Genomic DNA, 21,858 nt, shown 5'->3' with positions numbered 1-21,858 from the left:
GGGCTTATTTTTGGAGTAGGCTTATATATTAAGCACACTCAAAAAAGCCCCCAAAATCCTGCTAGGGCATATTTTTAGGGTAGGTCTTATTTTCACGGAAACAGGGTAGACTGGTGGATATTTGTCGGTCGGTCGCGCCTCTCAGCACCGGAGATCGTCAGTGATGCTCCCATAGACTGTGCTGGTTTATTCTGTTACTCTATAATAGGAGTCAATGGGCGCCTTGGGCGGCTGGCTGGAATATGTCAGGATACATTGTATGAAATCACGATATGTTCAGGGCATTAGTTTCTTTTATAAGAAGAAAGAAAACAAAAATAAATGTAACAAATAATAAAACAAAAACATAGGGATGGAGGAGAAAGCTCTGAGCTTCAAAGGGTTAATGCCAGAAATCACGGTGAGGGAGAAGGGAAAAGTTGTGTGGATGCTCTGGAGGGGTTAATGCTGGGGGTCCTGGGCAGAGGGGTCCCCCCTGTGCGGGTGAAACTTGTATGAAGAAGCCATTGACTGCAGCTCTGTGACCACCCCCTTCCTCCTGGGATGGGGGGGAGGGAGGCTTTAATAATGGTGTAAGCTGATGCCCGGGCAGTCTGCAGCAGAGCAGCGGGCAGAGCAGAGGATAGGGCAGAGCAGAGTACAGGGCAGAGCAGAGCGGGGGATAGGGCAGAACAGAGCAGAGGATAGGGCAGAACAGAGCAGAGGATAGGGCAGAACAGAGGGCAGAGCAGAGCAGAGGATAGTGCAGAACAGAGTACAGGGCAGAGCAGAGCAGAGGATAGTGCAGAACAGAGCAGAGCGGGGGATAGGGCAGAGGATAGTGCAGAGCAGTGGTCAGAGTGCAGAGCAGAGGATAGAACACTGGACTGTGCAGAGCAGGAGGCAGGGGACCGGACTGGGCAGAGGAGCGGGCAGAGCAGAGGATGGCGGCTGTGCTGGGGGGGAGGCAGCGGCTGCAGATGGAGGCTCGGGGGCTCTGCAGGAGGGGGGTGCACAGGACCCCCGGGCTCCGGGCTGCGGGGCCGGCTGTCAGGGAGGAGGCTGGGCTGAGCCCGGCGCTGGGGAGAAGCCTGAAGGAGATGCCGGGACCCCGCACCTTCACCAACCTGCTGGAGTTCTTCTGGAGAGACGGGTTCAGCCGCATCCACGAGATCCAGGTAATGGGGGCTCCTGCGCTGGCCGCTGGGGTCTCGTGGAGTGATGACTCCGCATATTGGGGTACTGCAGGTTGTGCACTGGTTTTGGGGGTCAGTGTTTCTATCTGGTGGTCTGCAGTGCAGGATTTCTGTCCTGGGGGAGGGTGTGGGGGGCATCATTAGGTGTCAGTGCTGCAGGGGTTAATGTTTACATGTTGCCTGCTGGGGCTTTCCGGAGCTGCAGGGGTTAACACTTGTATGGAGGCAGCAATTAACTCTGTGCTCTCTTGCTCCACGTGTTCTGATCTGCAGTTATACAACTGGGGGCGTGGCCTCAGTAGCTGCTGTCAGCAAGCCCCGCCCACTCATGTGCCGAGTAATGGAGGTGGGCGTGGCCGCTGAGTGTTTATATACAGAGAGTGACACATTGTATCTGCAGAGCTGCTTCACATCTGCAGCTGAGATACCTAGGACGGTGGTGCCTGAGGGCTGAGATACCCAGGAAACTGGCGTCTGCAGCCAGTGATACGTGGGACGGTGGTGCCTGAGGGCTGAGATACCCAGGAAACTGGCGTCTGCAGCCAGTGATACGTGGGACGGTGGTACCTGCGGGCTGAGCTACCCGCGGGCGGAGGCATACATACATTGAGACCATATCGAATACCCACATAATTAATTACCATATATTATTTTATAATTGATCCCATATCCGATGGGATACTATATAGGCAGGAGGCGTCTGCGGGCTGAGCTACCCGGGGGCGGAGGCGTCTGCGGGCTGAGCTACCCGGGGGCGGAGGCGTCTGCGGGCTGAGCTACCCGGGGGCGGAGGCGTCTGCGGGCTGAGCTACCCGGGGGCGGAGGCGTCTGCTGGCTGAGCTACCCGGGGGCGGAGGCGTCTGCTGGCTGAGCTACCCGCGGGCGGAGGAGTCTGCTGGCTGAGGTACCCGGGGGCGTCTGCGGGCCGAGCTACCCGGGGGCGGTGGCGTCTGCGGGCTGAGCTATCCGCGGGCGGAGGCGTCTGCGGGCTGAGCTACCCGGGGGCGGAGGCGTCTGCGGGCTGAGCTACCCGGGGGCGGTGGCGTCTGCGGGCTGAGCTATCCGCGGGCGGAGGCGTCTGCGGGCTGAGCTACCCGGGGGCGGAGGCGTCTGCGGGCTGAGCTATCCGCGGGCGGAGGCGTCTGCGGGCTGAGCTACCCGGGGGCGGAGGCGTCTGCTGGCTGAGGTACCTGGTGGCGTCTGCGGGCCGAGCTACCCGGGGGCGGTGGCGTCTGCGGGCCGGGCTACCCGGGGCGGTGGCGTCTGCGGGCCGAGCTACCCGGGGGCGGAGGCGTCTGCGGGCCGAGCTACCCGGGGGCGGAGGCGTCTGCGGACCGAGCTACCCGGGGGCGGAGGCGTCTGCGGACCGAGCTACCCGGGGGCGGTGGCGTCTGCGGGCCGAGCTACCCGGGGGCGGTGGCGTCTGCGGGCCGAGCTACCCGGGGGCGGTGGCGTCTGCGGGCCGAGCTACCCGGGGGCGGTGGCGTCTGCGGGCCGAGCTACCCGGGGGCGGTGGCGTCTGCGGGCCGAGCTACCCGGGGGCGGTGGCGTCTGCGGGCCGAGCTACCCGGGGGCGGTGGCGTCTGCGGGCCGAGCTACCCGGGGGGCGGAGGCGTCTGCGGGCCGAGCTACCCGGGGGGCGGAGGCGTCTGCGGGCCGAGCTACCCGGGGGCGGAGGCGTCTGCGGGCCGAGCTACCCGGGGGCAGAGGCGTCTGCGGGCCGAGCTACCCGGGGGCGGAGGCGTCTGCGGGCCGAGCTACCCGGGGGCGTCTGCTGGCTGAGATAGGCACCTGTAGCCTCACTTGTCTGGCACGGAGGATAGTGTCAGTCGACTGAAATGCTTGGGCCATAGGGTGGCATCCATGGGCAGAGATCCATGTAAATGTATAAATACATGATTGACAGGCTGAGATACATGATGTGACCAGCTTGGATACGCGGCTCAGCAGGGCACCCTCTCTGGCGGTCTCGCAGGTGACTGCTGCTCTTGTGCTTTGTTCTCTCCATGGACAGGTGCTGGGTATTTGTCTCCGGCTGCAGTAATCTGATCGCTGCTCTCTGATCGCTGCTCCTGTCTGTACCTGCAGTCAGCACTGCCCTGTCTGGAGTTATCCCTGATGACAGCAGGATGATGGGTGTGGTGGTTGCTGTGACAATGTGGCCTGATATTTCTCATAGCTGTGGGTTTGGTACTATTGTATCCAGACTGTGTGGGAAATATCCACATCAGCAGCGTAAAGCTCTTTCTTGTCCTTAGTTTGTTACAATCAGATACATTTGCTGTTTGACGCAGGGAATGGAGCAGATTTCAGCCATTTGTAAGATCCCTCCGCGCTGCGTCCGGTCGTCTCCAACCTCTGAATGGAGACAAGGTTTCTATTCTCTGACAACAATCGAGGCGCGCAGAGACTGAGGCGTCTTTTGCATTTGTCACTTTTCGTGGTGTTTGTTGATGTTCATTGCACCAAATTCTTCTCTATAAGCGCATGTCGATTCATGAAACGTTGAACAAAATAAATGCTTTTGTCCCTAAACAGTGGCTGCCATTTTAATTTTTATTTTATAATTCAGTAATATACGAGAAAATAAGCAACGTTGTATTATGTCCAGATTTTCCCATTATTGAGAAGAGAAATGACAGTTGGTGCTCATAAAACTCAATGAAGGGGGAGGAGCCAGGTAAGACGCGGACATTCCGCTGAAACAACAGTTAAAGGCGTATTTCCATCTCCAGGATCCTCTCCCAATATGTAGTAGGTGTAATAACGATATTAGCAAATACCTCCAATTAGAAATGTAGTATAGTTCGGATATAGCCATTTCTGTTACCTCATGTGCAGGGCATTGCAGTAGCCGAGGTATCCATGGTTACGACCAAGAGCAAGTAACTGTCACTATTTGGGCTGTAACTGTGGATACCTAAGCTGCAATGCCCTGCAAATGAGGTAAGAGACATGACTATATCAGGACAACTCTGTGACGGACATACAGCTGGTGCAGCCGCATTGGGACCCAGAGGGCAGGTTCCCCACAACTAGAAGAGAGCCATGAACTCTAATAAATATTGTATATTGCTGGGTTCTGACTGGCTCACCAAGAAACTGGTTTATCCCTATGGACCCCAGTACCAGTAAGAGGGGCAAAAGATAGCCGGGACTCACCGCTCAAGAGGGGATGGAGGCCGTAGCCAATGATGCAGGAAATGGAGGTCAGAGCAGAGGGGACGGCTGGAGGTCAGAGCAGAGGGGACGGCTGGAGGTCAGAGCAGAGGGGACGGCTGGAGGTCAGAGCAGAGGGGACGGCTGGAGGTCAGAGCAGAGGGGACGGCTGGAGGTCAGAGCAGAGGGGACGGCTGGAGGTCAGAGCAGAGGGGACGGCTGGAGGTCAGAGCAGAGGGGACGGCTGGAGGTCAGAGCAGAGGGGACGGCTGGAGGTCAGAGCAGAGGAGACGGCTGGAGGTCAGAGCAGAGGGGACGGCTGGAGGTCAGAGCAGAGGGGACGGCTGGAGGTCAGAGCAGAGGGGACGGCTGGAGGTCAGAGCAGAGGGGACGGCTGGAGGTCAGAGCAGAGGGGACGGCTGGAGGTCAGAGCAGAGGGGACGGCTGGAGGTCAGAGCAGAGGGGACGGCAGGAGGCTGGAGGTCAGAGCAGAGGGGACGGCTGGAGGTCAGAGCAGAGGGGACGGCTGGAGGTCAGAGCAGAGGGGACGGCTGGAGGTCAGAGCAGAGGGGACGGCTGGAGGTCAGAGCAGAGGGGACGGCTGGAGGTCAGAGCAGAGGGGACGGCTGGAGGTCAGAGCAGAGGGGACGGCAGGAGGCTGGAGGTCAGAGCAGAGGGGACGGCAGGAGGCTGGAGGTCAGAGCAGAGGGGACGGCAGGAGGCTGGAGGTCAGAGCAGAGGGGACGGCAGGAGGCTGGAGGTCAGAGCAGAGGGGACGGCTGGAGGTCAGAGCAGAGGGGACGGCAGGAGGCTGGAGGTCAGAGCAGAGGGGACGGCTGGAGGTCAGAGCAGAGGGGACGGCTGGAGGTCAGAGCAGAGGGGACGGCTGGAGGTCAGAGCAGAGGGGACGGCTGGAGGTCAGAGCAGAGGGGACGGCTGGAGGTCAGAGCAGAGGGGACGGCTGGAGGTCAGAGCAGAGGGGACGGCTGGAGGTCAGAGCAGAGGGGACGGCAGGAGGCTGGAGGTCAGAGCAGAGGGGACGGCAGGAGGCTGGAGGTCAGAGCAGAGGGGACGGCAGGAGGCTGGAGGTCAGAGCAGAGGGGACGGCAGGAGGCTGGAGGTCAGAGCAGAGGGGACGGCAGGAGGTCAGAGCAGAGGGGACGGCTGGAGGTCAGAGCAGAGGGGACGGCTGGAGGTCAGAGCAGAGGGGACGGCTGGAGGTCAGAGCAGAGGGGACGGCTGGAGGTCAGAGCAGAGGGGACGGCAGGAGGCTGGAGATCAGAGCAGAGGGGACGGCAGGAGGCTGGAGGTCAGAGCAGAGGGGACGGCTGGAGGTCAGAGCAGAGGGGACGGCAGGAGGCTGGAGGTCAGAGCAGAGGGGACGGCAGGAGGCTGGAGGTCAGAGCTGAGGGGACGGCTGGAGGTCAGAGCAGAGGGGTCGGCAGGAGGCTGGAGGTCAGAGCAGAGGGGTCGGCAGGAGGCTGGAGGTCAGAGCAGAGGGGACGGCAGGAGGCTGGAGGTCAGAGCAGAGGGGACGGCAGGAGGCTGGAGGTCAGAGCAGAGGGGACGGCTGGAGGTCAGAGCAGAGGGGACGGCAGGAGGCTGGAGGTCAGAGCAGAGGGGACGGCTGGAGGTCAGAGCAGAGGGGACGGCAGGAGGCTGGAGGTCAGAGCAGAGGGGACGGCTGGAGGTCAGAGCAGAGGGGACGGCAGGAGGCTGGAGGTCAGAGCAGAGGGGACGGCTGGAGGTCAGAGCAGAGGGGACGGCAGGAGGCTGGAGGTCAGAGCAGAGGGGACGGCAGGAGACTGGAGGTCAGAGCAGAGGGGACGGCAGGAGGCTGGAGGTCAGAGCAGAGGGGACGGCAGGAGGCTGGAGGTCAGAGCAGAGGGGACGGCAGGAGGCTGGAGGTCAGAGCAGAGGGGACGGCAGGAGGCTGGAGGTCAGAGCTGAGGGGACGGCTGGATGTCAGAAGCAGAGGGGACGGCAGGAGGCTGGAGGTCAGAGCAGAGGGGACGGCAGGAGGCTGGAGGTCAGAGCAGAGGGGACGGCAGGAGGCTGGAGGTCAGAGCTGAGGGGACGGCTGGAGGTCAGAGCTGAGGGGACAACAGGAAAAGAAGCGAAAGGAAAACTCCATCAGCAACTTATGAAGAAACATAAGTGAGTATTTGTTGGATCTTATTGTTTCTACATATAACCTATGCTATTTGTACTGTATATATTTGGTTTTGTGTCTGTGTGTATATATAGTATATGTGCCTGTGTATGTTCCTCGTATATGTGTATGTGCCTGTGCATATACACTGTGTGCAGAATTATTAGGTAAATGAGTATTGTGATCACATGATGCTTTTTATACATGTCGTCCTACTCCAAGCTGTATAGGCTGGGAGCCAGCTACCAATGAAGTAACTCAGGTGATGTGCCTCTCTGTAATGAGGGGGGGTGCGGTGTAATGACATCAACACCCTATATAAGGGGGGCTTCATTATTAGGCAACTTCTTTTCCTTTGGCAAAATGGGTCAGAAGAGAGATTGGACCAGCTCTGAAAAGTCCATATTGTGAGATGTCTTGCAGAGGGACGCAGCAGTCTTGAAATTGCCAAACTTTTGAAGTGTGATCACCGAACAATCAAGCGTTTCATGGCAAATAGCCAACAGGGTCGCAAGAAGCGCTGGGCAAAAAAGGTGCAAAATAACTGCCCATGAATTGAGGAAAATCAAGCGTGAAGCTGCCAAGATGCCATTTGCCACCAGTTTGACCATATTTCAGAGCTGCAACGTTACTGGAGTATCAAAAAGCACAAGGTGTGCCATACTCAGGGACATGGCCAAGGTAAGGAAGGCTGAAAACCACCACCTCTGACCAAGAAACAGAAGATGAAACGTCACTGGGCCGAGAAATATCTTAAGGCTGTGTCCGCACTTTGCGTTTCAGGTGCTTTTTAGGTCTGTTTTGAACTGCAGCGTTTTCATACCAAAATGCATGCTTTTTGATTTTCCAGCAAAGTCTATGGAAAATGGGGATTTCTTGTCTGCACTTTGCGTTTCCAAACGCAGCATTTAATTTGCATAATTTGTGGCAAAAACCATGCGTTCAAAGAAGCAGCAGTCAATTGTTTTTGCCATTGGGGCTGCGTCTTGCTTACATTGAAGTCAATGAGAAGTTGCAAAAAGCAAGAAACATCAAAATTCCAGCGTTTAACCTGCTTTTTTGATGCTGAAAACATGCGTTTTGGACTACATAAACGCATGTTTTTCTGACTTCAAAATAATGGAATAATATGTCCCTTTACACACACACATAGTCCGACAATTAAATGAATGAAAAATATAAATTGAATGCTATTTTACCACTAAATAGTATAAAACCGCTATAATTCTATGAAATATAACTATTTTCTTTATCATTTCAATATTTATATAGGTATTCCTCCCCCCCCCCCCTTTTTTTCATTGTGTTTGATTGTTTTAAACTTTATTTAGCAGTGTCTTTGCGTTTGGAAAGATGCGTTTTGAACATATGAAAAGCATGTAAAAAGCGCAAAAAACCCCCCAGCTAAAACGCGGTAAATACGCATGCATTTTTAGTGCTATTTTGTGGTCAAAAGCAACTTTGGCAAAATCAATTACTGCCAGAGGGTGCGTTTTGAACTGCAAGTAGGACGACGCAAAGTGCGGACACAGCCTAAGGCTATGTGCCCACGCTGTGGATTTACCGCGGATTTTGCCGCGGATTTGCCGCGGATTTCCCGAAAATCTGCAGCAGCGGCACTTCCAAGCCATTTCAATGGCATTTTGGAAATGCTGTGTCCATGCTGCGGATTTTTCCGCTGCGGATTTGCCGCGGATTTTGATCCGGAAAAATCTGCAGCATGTCAATTGTTTGTTGCAGATGTGGTGCGGATTTTGGGTATAGAAATGGGGAAAAAAAAAAAAAAAAAAATCCGCGGCAAATCCGCGGGTGCGGATTTGCCGCGAAAAGTCGCGGATTTTCATGCAGATCCGCAGGTACATTCTACCGTGGACACATAGCCTAAGACTGATTGTTCACAGGTTTTATGGACTGATGAAATGAGAGTGACTCTTCATGGGCAGATGGATGGGCCAGAGGCTGGATCAGTAAAGGGCAGAGAGCTCCACTCCGACTCAGACGCCAGCAAGGTGGAGGTGGGCACTGGTATGGGCTGGGATCAGCAAAGATCAACTTTTGGGACCTTTTCGGGTTGAGGATGGAGAGAAGCTCAACTCCCAGACCTACTGCCAGTTTCTGGAAGACAACTTCTTCAAGCAGTGGAACAGGAAGAAGTCGCTATCGTTCAAGAAAAACATGATTTTCATGCAGGACAATGCTCCATCACATGCATCCAACTACTCCACAGCATGGCTGGCCAGTAAAGGTCTAAAAGATGAAAAAATAATGACATGGCCCCCTTGTTCACCTGATCTGAACCCCATAGAGAACCTGTCGTCCCTCATATATTGTGTGATCTACAGGGAGGGAAAACAGTCCACCTCTGGGAGCAGTGTCTGGAGGCTGTGGTGGCTGCTGCACGCAATGTGGATCGTAAAACAGATCAAGCAATGACAGAATCTATGGATGGAGGCTGCTGAGTGTCATCAGAAAGAAAGGGGGGTAGCTCACTTGGTCATTGGAGATGCTTGCAACTGGCACACTTTTTCAGTAGCCTTCCAGCCAGATCCCTCTTTCAGCGACCCAAGACACAGTTTGAACAAATATGTATGGGACCAGGCACGATACGGCATTCTCTTTCGGCAGTATATTCGCTCTTATCTTCGCCCCCGGACCAACAAATCCCCCCTTTTGCTTCACAGTGGGAACGGGATCTGGGAATCCAGCTGACACCAACACAGTGGGAAAGGGTCTTCAGATTGGCGCACACATCCTCCATCAGCTCCAGGTTTCAAGAGGCTAGCTACAAGCTGCTAACCAGATGGTACAGAGTACCTTCGAGGTTACATGCGATGTTCCCAACGGTTGATCCCATGTGCTGGCGGTGTGGCACAGCAGAGGGCAACATTCTACACGTGTTCTGGGAATGTGAGGCGATCCGGCCCTTCTGGAGGGGAGTGTCTGATATCATTTCACGGGTGACGGGTGGAGAGGAGGAATTGGGACCTGCTGCCGCCCTGTTACATCACTGCGGGACTTCTGAAAAAATATACAAAAAATCTCTGAGGAAATTCCTCATCATGGCGGCGAGAGTGTGCATCCAGAGAGATGGAGGAGCACGGCACCCCCCTCGCTGGTTCAATGGATCAATAAGGTCAATGACCTCATGTATATGGAGGATCTAACTTCATCATTACACAACTCATATGAGAAATTTTGGGCCACGTGGAGGGAGTGGATGGACTTCCAGCACTCGGAGGACTATGGTGCTCTGGTGGGCAGTGTTGAGGCGGCTGAGGGAACCACAGAAGGTAGTACATAAGCGGATCCCCAGGCCTCCATGTACAGTATCATGCAGCCTCCCCACCCCAGGCCTCCATGTACAGTATCATGCAGCCTCCCCACCCCAGGCCTCCATGTACAGTATCATGCAGCCTCCCCACCCCAGGCCTCCATGTACAGTATCATGCAGCCTCCTCACCCCAGGCCTCCATGTACAGTATCATGCAGCCTCCCCACCCCAGGCCTCCATGTACAGTATCAGGCAGCCTCCCCACCCCAGGCCTCCATGTACAGTATCAGGCAGCCTTCCCACCCCAGGCCTCCATGTACAGTATAATGCAGCCTCCCCACTCCAGGCCTCCATGTACAGTATCAGGCAGCCTCCCCACCCCAGGCCTCCATGTACAGTATAATGCAGCCTCCCCACTCCAGGCCTCTGACCACCGTGTACATATATATATATATATATATATAATCAACTACTCACCGCTCTCCTCGTTCCACTGCTGCTCTGTCCTGACGTCTCCTTGTTCCACTGCTGCTGTACTCCCTGCTCTCCTCCTTCCACTGCTGCTCGTCCTCCCCTCTCCTCGTTCTCCCGGTGCTGCGGTCGGCGTCCTCCCTCCCTGCGCTCTGTGCACTCAGCACAGCAGTCGCACAGGAGTGACGTCACCGCGCAGGCACAGGGGGAGAATGATGATACAGAGTGGCGCCGGCCGCTCTATGCTTCGTTATTACTGTGCGCGGTGACGGGGGAGGGGGGCCCCGGTGCCGCCACTGACATCGGGCAGGAGGGCCCGGTGTCGGGGGCGGCAGCGGGTCATATAGTGGGCGCGTGCACTGACAGATCAGCGCAGATTCTCTCTCACTGAGAGGAGCTGGCTGCTGATTCTGCCGGGTCCCCGCGGGCCCCAAACCGCCCGGGCCCGGTCGCGATGGCGACCGCTGCGACCGCGGTAGTTACGCCACTGGTCTCAGAGATTTAAACTGTCAGTTTCCACTGTGAGGAACATAGTAAGGGAAATGGAAGAACACAGGTACAGTTCTTGTTAAGCCCAGAAGTGGCAGGCTAAGAAAAATATCAGAAAGGCAGAGAAGAAGAATGGTGAGAACAGTCAAGGACAATCCACAGACCACCTCCAAAGACCTGCAGCATCATCTTGCTGCAGATGGTGTCAATGTGCATCGGTCAACAATACAGCGCACGTTGCACAAGGAGAAGCTGTATGGGAGAGTGATGCGAAAGAAGCTGTTTCTGCAAGCCCGCCACAAACAGAGTCGCCGGAGGTATGCAAAAGCACATTTGGACAAGCCAGTTACATTTTGGAAGAAGGTCCTGTGGACTGATGAAACAAAGATTGAGTTGTTTGGTCATACAAAAAGGCGTTATGCATGGAGGCAAAAAAACACGGCATTCTAAGAAAAGCACTTGCTACCCACAGTAAAATTTGGTGGAGGTTCCATCATGCTTTGGGGCTGTGTGGCCAATGCCGGCACCGGGAATCTTGTTAAAGTTGAGGGTCGCATGGATTCAACTCAGTATCAGCAGATTCTTGACAATAATGTGCAAGAATCAGTGACGAAGTTGAAGTTACGCAGGGGATGGATATTTCAGTAAGACAATGATCCAAAACACCGCTCCAAATCTACTCAGGCATTCATGCAGAGGAACAATTACAATGTTCTGGAATGGCCATCCCAGTCCCCAGACCTGAATATCATTGAACATCTGTGGGATGATGTGAAGCGGCTGTCCATGCTCGGCGACCATCAAACTTACCTGAACTGGAATTGTTTTGTAAACAGGAATGGTCAAATCTACCTTCATCCAGGATCCAGAAACTCATTAAAAGCTACAGGAAGCCACTAGAGGCTGTGATTTCTGCAAAAGGAGGATCTACAAAATATTAATGTCACCTTTATGTTGAGGTGCCCATACTTTTGCACGGGTCAAATTTTGTTTAAATGCGGATTGCACATTTTCTATTAGTACCATGAACCTCATTTCAATCCAGAAATATTACTGAGTCCATCAGTTATTAGATATATGAAACTGAAATAGCAAAATCCCAAATTGTTATAAAGAAAAAAGGTTAACATTAATAGGGGTGCCCAGACTTTTTCATATGACTGTGTGTGTATGTGTGTATATATGTATGTGTATGTATGTATGTATATATGTATATATATATATATATATATATATATATATATATATATATATATATATATATATATATATATATATATATATATATATATATATATATATATATATATATATATATATATATATATATATATATATATATATATATATAATATGTATGTATATGTGTGTGTGTTAGGTCCAGAAATCTTTGGACAGTGACACAATTTTGGCGAGTTGGGCTCTGCATGCCACCACATTGGATTTGAAATGAAACCTCTACAACAGAATTCAAGTGCAGATTGTAACGTTTAATTTGAAGGTTTGAACAAAAATATCTGATAGAAATTGTAGGAATTGTCACATTTCTTTACAAACACTCCACATTTTAGGAGGTCAAAAGTAATTGGACAAATAAACCAAACCCAAAAAAAAATGTTTATTTTCAATATTTTGTTGTGAATCCTTTGGAGGCAATCACTGCCTTAAGTCTGGAAACCATGGACATCACCAAACGCTGGGTTTCCTCCTTCTTAATGCTTTGCCAGGCCTTTACAGCCGCAGCCTTCAGGTCTTGCTTGTTTGTGGGTCTTTCCGTCTTAAGTCTGGATTTGAGCAAGTGAAATGCATGCTCAATTGGGTTAAGATCTGGTTATTGACTTGGCCATTGCAGAATGTTCCACTTTTTTGCACTCATGAACTCCTGGGTAGCTTTGGCTGTATGCTTGGGGTCATTGTCCATCTGTACTATGAAGCGCCGTCCGATCAACTTTGCGGCATTTGGCTGATTCTGGGCTGAAAGTATATCCCGGTACACTTCAGAATTCATCCGGCTACTCTTGTCTGCTGTTATGTCATCAATAAACACAAGTGACCCAGTGCCATTGAAAGCCATGCATGCCCATGCCATCACGTTGCCTCCACCATGTTTTACAGAGGATGTGGTGTGCCTTGGATCATGTGCCGTTCCCTTTCTTCTCCAAACTTTTTTCTTCCCATCATTCTGGTACAGGTTGATCTTGGTCTCATCTGTCCATAGAATACTTTTCCAGAACTGAGCTGGCTTCATGAGGTGTTTTCCAGCAAATGTAACTCTGGCCTGTCTATTTTTGGAATTGATGAATGGTTTGCATCTAGATGTGAACCCTTTGTATTTACTTTCATGGAGTCTTCTCTTTACTGTTGACTTAGAGACAGATACACCTACTTCACTGAGAGTGTTCTGGACTTCAGTTGATGTTGTGAACGGGTTCTTCTTCACCAAAGAAAGTATGCGGCGATCATCCACCACTGTTGTCATCCGTGGACGCCCAGGCCTTTTTGAGTTCCCAAGCTCACCAGTCAATTCCTTTTTTCTCTGAATGTACCCGACTGTTGATTTTGCTACTCCAAGCATGTCTGCTATCTCTCTGATGGATTTTTTCTTTTTTTTTCAGCCTCAGGATGTTCTGCTTCACCTCAATTGAGAGTTCCTTAGACCGCATATTGTCTGGTCACAGCAACAGCTTCCAAATGCAAAACCACACACCTGTAATCAACCCCAGACCTTTTAACTACTTCATTGATTACAGGTTAACGAGGGAGACGCCTTCAGAGTTAATTGCAGCCTTTAGAGTCCCTTGTCCAATTACTTTTGGTCCCTTGAAAAAGAGGAGGCTATGCATTACAGAGCTATGATTCCTAAACCCTTTCTCCGATTTGGATGTGAAAACTCTCATATTGCAGCTGGGTTGTGTGCACTTTCAGCCCATATTATATATATAATTGTATTTCTGAACATATTTTTGTAAACAGGTAAAATAACAAAACTTGTGTCACTGTCCAAATATTTCTGGACCTAACTGTGTGTGTGTATGTGTATATATATATATATGTATGTAGAATGTGTTTATATGGTATGTGCCTGTATATCTGGGGTGTTGCTGCCCGTATATGTGTGTATATGATGTGGGTATCTGCATGTGATAAATGTCCTTAGCTGTGTGACTGACATGTTTATGATACAGTTGTGATACAAAAATTGTGAACATGCTGTGTCTTTATGGGTTTGTCTGATGTATGTGTTCATTGTATGTCCTACTCTTCTGTGATTGTGTGAGTGGTGTAATCGTGTGATGTTTATAATCTGTGCACTTTGCTCGTGTGGTGCGTGTATGCTGTGCTCGTGTGATGTGCGCTGTGTTCGTGTGGTGATTGCGCTGTGCTCGTGCGATGGGTGCGATGGGCTCGTGCGATGGGCTCGTGCGATGGGTGCGCTGGGCTCGTGCGCTGGGCTCGTGCGTTGCGTGCGCTGGGCTCGTGCGATGGGTGCGCTGGGCTCGTGTGGTGCGTGCGCTGTGCTTATGTCATGTCTGAGAGCGGTAGCAGAGAGATTCACTGGACCAGATGAAAATGAGTACGATAACTGACTTTATTATTGTCTTCCTAGTGCAAGATGATGATCACAAGAAAGCTAAAAATGGAAGACCCTTTAAGAAAGAGCGGGTGGGGGTGGGGGGTGCTGGGGCGTACACAATTCTTGTACAGGGGCCTTTTGCTCTCAGTTTCCGCCCCTCGGAGAAATGCTACATTTCTAATTGGAGGTATTTACTATTATTATTATTATTATTATTATTATTATTATTATTATTATTACACCTATTATATATTGGGAGAAGATCTTGGCGATCGGAATAGTCCTTTACAGTTTTAATCTATGGTAAAGAAAAAAGTTAAAGTGCGACTCCTTTAAGGAGTCCTTGCAGCACAATGCCTGTCAGCCTCTGACCCCTCCCCTTTTGTATAGAATATTAAAAGCACCAACTGTCGCCTCCTATCACAGTAATGGGGAAGTGTGACCTCCCTGGATACAGAGGTTGTGGATGACTTGTGAGTGATGTTCAGTCCGGGAGGAGGAGGATTTATCTGATAAGATTTATTACGTAGCTGCTTATTTTCATTTATATTATTAAATACAAATTAAAACACTATCTTTTTGCGCTCAACTTTGCAACAAAAAAAAAAGAAAGTTGCATTTTCTTTTAAGATGTAGCAAATATTCCAGGCGTACATAAACCCACCTCGGGCTGGAGGACGCTAATGATAATTTTTCCCAATTGGCAAATCTGCCACAATCATCTGTAAAACGAGAATGCGGTGACAATGACGAGTGTAAAAAACATTAAGAAAGGTGTAAAGTAAAAGATTAATTAGGCACAAATGAGAAAAGGATAAAAACTCCGAGATGTTGAATAGCAGAAGGCGCAGATGCCATAAAGCCGGGTCACGGGCTGCAGAGTGTTGCTTTGTTTCTTGGGATTTCTTCTAAGACGTGGAGCGTCTTGTCGCGGTTCCGGGAGTCGATCGTCCTCCGTTTTTTCTCGTGCAGCTTCATATCTGATGGTATTTGTCGGTTTTCCGCTGGGATACGAGGGAAGGGACTGAAATATTCAGGAATGACTTTATTTCTTCGCTTTCGCATTTAGTGTTCGGTTTCCTGGGCCGGGAGCCAAACAGCTGCCTTGCTGAAATATCCTCACAATTCCCCGCACAGAATGGACAAATTAAATTCCTCAGTTGTACGGACAAATCCTTCCACCCGAATATGACGTCCGCTCTCTTATCCTATTGTATGAAATGTGAGATGCCGCCATCACTGTGCTCATTGCCACCATACCCCCGACATCACTGTGCCCATTGCCACCATACCCCCGCCATCACTGTGCCCATTGCCGCCATACCCCCCCGCCATCACTGTGACTATTGCCGCCATACCCACGCCATCACTGTGCCTATTGCCACCATATTCCCCCCACCATCACTGTGCCCATTGCCGCCATACCCCCCCACCATCTCTGTGCCCATTGCCGCCATACCCCCCCATCACTGTGCTCATTGCCGCCATACCCCCGCCATCACTGTGCCCATTGCCGCCATACCCCCCATCATCACTGTGCCCATTGCTGACATACCCCCATCATCACTGTGCCCATTGCCGCCATACCCCCGCCATCACTGTGCCCATTGCCGCCATACCCCCGCCATCACTGTGCCCATTGCCGCCATACCCCCCACCATCACTGTGCCCATTGCCGCCATACCCCCGCCATCACTGTGCCCATTGCCGCCATACCCCCCCATCATCACTGTGCCCATTGCTGCCATACCCCCCATCATCACTGTGCCCATTGCTGCCATACCCCCATCATCACTGTGCCCATTGCCGCCATACCCCCGCCATCACTGTGCCCATTGCCGCCATACCCCCCCGCCATCACTGTGCCCATTGCCGCCAAACCCCCCACCATCACTGTGACTATTGCCGCCATATCCCCCCGCCATCACTGTGCCCATTGCCGCCAAACCCCCCACCATCACTGTGACTATTGCCGCCATACCCACGCCATCACTGTGCCTATTGCCACCATATTCCCCCCACCATCACTGTGCCCATTGCCGCCATACCCCCCCACCATCTCTGTGCCCATTGCGCCATACCCCCCCACCATCACTGTGCTCATTGCCGCCATACCCCCGCCATCACTGTGCCCATTGCCGCCATACCCCCCATCATCACTGTGCCCATTGCTGCCATACCCCCATCATCACTGTGCCCATTGCTGCCATACCCCCATCATCACTGTGCCCATTGCCGCCATACCCCCGCCATCACTGTGCCCATTGCCGCCATACCCCCGCCATCACTGTGCCCATTGCCGCCAAACCCCCCACCATCACTGTGCCCATTGCCGCCATACCCCCCATCATCACTGTGCCCATTGCTGCCATACCCCCCATCATCACTGTGCCCATTGCTGCCATACCCCATCATCACTGTGCCCATTGCCGCCATACCCCCGCCATCACTGTGCCCATTGCCGCCATACCCCTCCGCCATCATTGTGCCCATTGCCGCCAAACCCCCCGCCATCACTGTGCCCATTGCCGCCAAACCCCCCGCCATCACTGTGCCCATTGCCGCCATACCCCCGCCATCACTGTGCCCATTGCCGCCATACCCCCCCATCACTGTGCCCATTGCTGCCATACCCCCCATCATCACTGTGCCTATTGCTGCCATACCCCCCACCATCACTGTGTCCATTGCTGCCATACCCCCCACCATCACTGTGCCCATTGCTGCCATGCCCCCCGCCATCACTGTGCCCATTGCCGCCATACCCCTCGCCATCGCTGTGCCCATTGCTGCCATGCCCCCCGCCATCAGTTCCCCCATTGCCGCCATATCCCCCTCCTCACTGCAGTCATATCATTCTATTCACTGACGGCCAAAACCGTTTTCTAGGTAAAATGTTACTTTTTCAAAATTCACATTCCACCCGGTTACTTTTTCCTATTTAGACATTACCTTTGTAGCCCATTTAAAGTGACAGTACGGTTATAACTTTGGGTACTTGGGCCGAAATGCAAAACTTTTTTTTTTTGGTTGGCAATTTTAAGCTTTTTGCAGTCCTGTAATTACAGTTTCTGCGTCTGCTGAAGTCTGAGGAGACGGCGCGGACCTCAATCTTGGAAAGAACGAGTCCACAAACCATAGAGCAGCGAGTGTGCGATTCCCCAATTTATTACTATGTCCTCGTCCTTCACACTCACCCGAACACTACACCTGTGGATCCAAACTAGACGGAGAATGGATCCTACCATGGAGCGAGGGCACCTCCTGGTGGACAGTGGTGTGAGCTGCAGCCTGCCAAAATGCAAGAAATCAGAAAATTACTGAGTGGGAAGGTTTACTATCTGTGCACATTAACCCTGTTATTAGACTTGGATTATTTTGGACTTCAGGATAAAGCATAGAGAATTTGACCCTTTTTTTTTTTTTTCCTTTTTTTGGTGCATACGATTTTTTTTAAATGACTTTTTTAGGGAGTATAATGAACTAAACACTTCCCTCTTTTTGGCATTGTTTCTTTTTTTTGTTGAGCATGCGGTTATTGATTGCTTCTTATATTCGCATACGTCCTTGTTGCGGTGTATTTTGTCCGTGGCAAGGGCTTATTTGGCAGATATGGCGCCATTGCTAGGACCCTGGCTGCCGAGGAACGGATCGGCACCCCTCTCGGTGGACTTAGGTTTACAATAGGCGCCACACTCACTCTCTAAAGTGACATTTATCTGTTGCATCGTGCAGGTTACACATCCAGGATAGGAGTTCTCTCTGATCTTGGCTGTTGGAGCGGGGTGTGCACTGCAGGGCGACACGGCACAGCCGCTTGGTGGCACCTTTGCTGCTCCGCACGTTTACCCCATGGGATGTGACGTCATTCTTTGTTTTCCACTGATGTCACTATTTCATCCTGTGAACGATGAATGATGATTGCAGCTGATCCTCTTCCCTGCAGGGACCGGAGTCTGCACCTGCGACACCCTGCTGACCCGCAGCCTCGCCCGGGCATCACACCTCTCACTCCAAGCATTATATTCCCCATTTTGGTAACTTAGAATTATCTATATGAAATGTATTTTCTGATGACATAATAAGGATGGGGGTTGAGGGGTTAATGGATGATGATTACAATCTGCGTATAAGAAGGGGCGTAAGGGACCATTTTATGTCTGCTGGAAATGAATGTTACAAATGGCACCGACCAATTCTACATCACATCATCCTCCACTTCCAGCAAAAGCACATCCGAGAATACGGCCGAATCTTCAAGTCGCACTTTGGTCCTCAGTTTGTGGTATCGATAGCGGACAGAGACATGGTGGCTCAGGTCCTAAGAGCCGAGAGAGGCGCCCCCCAGAGGGCCAACATGGAGTCCTGGCAGGAGTACCGCGACCTGAGAGGACGATCCACCGGCCTCATATCTGCGTGAGTAGCAGCCCTCCTTTACAAGGTGATGGATAACGAGCGCAGATACCCAGGTTATACCGGCTGGATGTGTGTGTGTGTGTGTGTGTGTGTGTGTGTGTGTATATGTATGTATGTATGTATGTGTGTGTGTATGGATGTATGTATGTGTGTGTGTGTATATATATATATATATATATATATATATATATATATATATATATATATATATATATATATAAGATGCCCAGGTTATACCAGCTGTACATATATAATTATATACAGGAGATGCCCAGGTTATACCAGCTGTACATATATAATTATATACAGGAGATGCCCAGGTTATACCGGCTGGATGTGTGTATGTGTATGTATGTATGTGTGTGTGTGTGTGTGTGTGTGTGTGTGTGTGTGTGTGTATATGTATATATGTATATATGTATATGTGTGTATATATATATATATATATATATATATATATATATATATATATATATATATAAGATGCCCAGGTTATACCGGCTGTACATGTTTAATTATATACAGGAGATGCCCGGGTTATACCGGATGTACATGTTTAATTTTATACAGGAGATGCCCAGGTTATACCGGCTGTACATGTTTAATTATATACAGGAGATGCCCAGGTTATACCAGCTGTACATATATAATTATATACAGGAGATGCCCAGGTTATACCAGCTGTACATATATAATTATATACAGGAGATGCCCAGGTTATAGTGGCTGTACATATATAATTATATACAGGAGATGCCCAGGTTATACCGGCTGTACATATATAATTATATACAGGAGATGCCCAGGTTATACCGGCTGTACATATATAATTATATACAGGAGATGCCCAGGTTATAGTGGCTGTACATATATAATTATATACAGGAGATGCCCAGGTTATAGTGGCTGTACATATATAATTATATACAGGAGATGCCCAGGTTATAGCAGCTCTACATATATAATTATATACAGGAGATGCCCAGGTTATAGTGGCTGTACATATATAATTATATACAGGAGATGCCCAGGTTATAGTGGCTGTACATATATAATTGTATATAGGAGATGTCTAATCTTTTGCTCAGCCCTGTATGTATCACTCACACATTTGTTCTTTTGGCCTGTGCAGGGAAGGTGAGAAGTGGCTCGCTATGCGCAGTGTTCTTCGTCAGAAAATCCTGAAGCCTAAAGACGTGGTCTTATATTCCGGGGGAGTAAATGAAGTGGTCGTTGACTTGATCAAGAGGATCCGGATCCTTCGATCTCAAGAAGATGACGGAGAAACTGTGACCAACGTCAATGACCTCTACTTCAAATATTCCATGGAAGGTAGCGTCTCTGACATTGTAGTGTCGCATCCTCAGAAGTTTAGAAACGTGTGATAATTTTTTGGTTTTTTTAATGCCCTCTGTTGCCCTGTGCTCTGCTTCCTCCAGCTGTGGCCACCATATTGTACGAGTGTCGGCTCGGCTGCCTGGACAACGTTGTCCCTAAGAAGACCCGGGAGTATATCGAGGCCCTGGAGCTCATGTTCAGCATGTTTAAGACCACCATGTACGCCGGGGCCATTCCAAAGTGGCTGCGTCCATTCATCCCGCGACCCTGGGAGGAGTTCTGCCGCTCCTGGGACGGACTCTTCAAATTTAGTAAAAATTGAACATTTTCATTAATTATGCAGAATTTATTTTATAAATAAACTTATATAATATATATGTGTATATATGTCTATGTATATGTATATATACATAATATAATGTATAACATATAATTAAAGGGAAGGTATCGTAAAAAAAAAAAAATCAGTAACTGAAAAAATGTAAAGTAATGTTTTAATGTTTTGTTTAAATATTATTTGTTTTTAATTGAGCAAAATCTAAAAAAAAAAATAAATTAAAAAGTTTGATATTTTCCACTGTTAAACACTAGGGGGAGCAGCTGCTGAAATCCTACAGAAATCCCACTGTAAAAAAAGCTCACATTACATATGCAGTAAAGTGGGCGGAGTCTGCTCTCCTGTGTGTGATGTCGCCTCCCCCCCTCCCAATCTGAGTGTTTACAACAGAGAATGACATGTAGGGACAAAGTGCAGAGCCATTTTGTTGATGACCACAAATGTCTAAAGTGTCACCAAGGACAGCAGGAGTATCACACAGGATAGGATTAGATACACAACCCTGCAGACAGTATCACCGGTACACACACAGGTACTCACATGTAGTGGCGCACACACACACACACACACACTCACCCCTGATGGGGACCTTGTGCCACACACACACACAGCAGCGGCGAGCAGAGCTGGGGGAGCTGCGGCGGCGGGCAGAGCTGGGGGAGCTGCGGCGGCGGGCAGAGCGGGGGCTTGGGAGAACGGAGGGAGGGGGGTGTCATTGGAGACGGTAACGGCGGGGGGAGGGGCAGCGGCAGTAGCGGGGGCAGAGCAGGGGCTGGGGAGAACGCAGGGATGGGATGTCATCGGAGACGGTAACGGGGAGGAGGGGAGGGGAGGTGAGGGGAGGCGGCCTGTACTCGCACATCCTGGCGATTGACAGGGGTAAAGTGGAGCAAACAGCACACGCTGTGAGCTCCCAATAATGGCGCTGATCTCCTCCCTCTGCTGTGATCTGGACAGCCTAGGGGGCGCGTCCAGGTCACAGCAGACGCCCACTGTAACGTATGGCATGGGGTCGAATCCCGACCACTGTTCTCTATGCACAGGGGCTGCCATAAAGGAATGAGTTACTGTCGTTACACACAGCAAATCCAGCATGGCCCCCAGTGCCTCCAGTAAAATAAGAATTAAATAAAAACTAAATAAGCTGCGATTTTCATTTTGTATTAGAAATACTTGATTTCATAATCACTATTTTTATTACAAAAATAAAAAACCGCGATACCTTCCTATTTATTTATTTATTAATTTATTTATTTTTTAAATCTCCAGGTCAGATCCATGTGGATAACCGGCTGCGTGAGATTGAATCCCAGCTGCAGAAGGGGGAGGAGGTTAAAGGGGGGCTCCTGACGTCCCTGCTGATCAGTAAGGAGCTGTCTCTGGAGGAACTCTACGCCAACATGACTGAGATGCTTCTCGCAGGAGTGGATACGGTAATCGGGGTGTGGGGGGGGAAGGGCAGATCATGGAGGGGCA

The 21,858-nt window shown here is 50.7% G+C and overlaps 1 protein-coding gene across 1 annotated transcript in view; it reads left to right on the top strand.

Annotated features, from left to right (window-relative positions):
• Window positions 1-607: 607 nt before the first annotated feature.
• CYP27C1 (cytochrome P450 family 27 subfamily C member 1) overlaps window positions 608-21,858 on the top strand; it is a 35,522-nt gene continuing 14,271 nt past the window's right edge. The window contains exons 1-5 of the mRNA XM_075318761.1: window positions 608-1,157; window positions 18,517-18,707; window positions 19,840-20,039; window positions 20,147-20,356; window positions 21,652-21,815. Coding sequence (XP_075174876.1) covers window positions 924-1,157; window positions 18,517-18,707; window positions 19,840-20,039; window positions 20,147-20,356; window positions 21,652-21,815 — 999 coding nt within the window. The 5' untranslated portion in view covers window positions 608-923. The remainder of the gene's footprint in view (window positions 1,158-18,516; window positions 18,708-19,839; window positions 20,040-20,146; window positions 20,357-21,651; window positions 21,816-21,858) is intronic.

Source organism: Anomaloglossus baeobatrachus, chromosome 7, assembly GCF_048569485.1.
Source record: "Anomaloglossus baeobatrachus isolate aAnoBae1 chromosome 7, aAnoBae1.hap1, whole genome shotgun sequence".
Lineage (NCBI taxonomy): Eukaryota > Metazoa > Chordata > Amphibia > Anura > Aromobatidae > Anomaloglossus > Anomaloglossus baeobatrachus.
The sequence above is the reverse complement of the archived record's forward strand: the minus strand, read 5'-3'. Positions and strand labels throughout refer to the sequence as shown.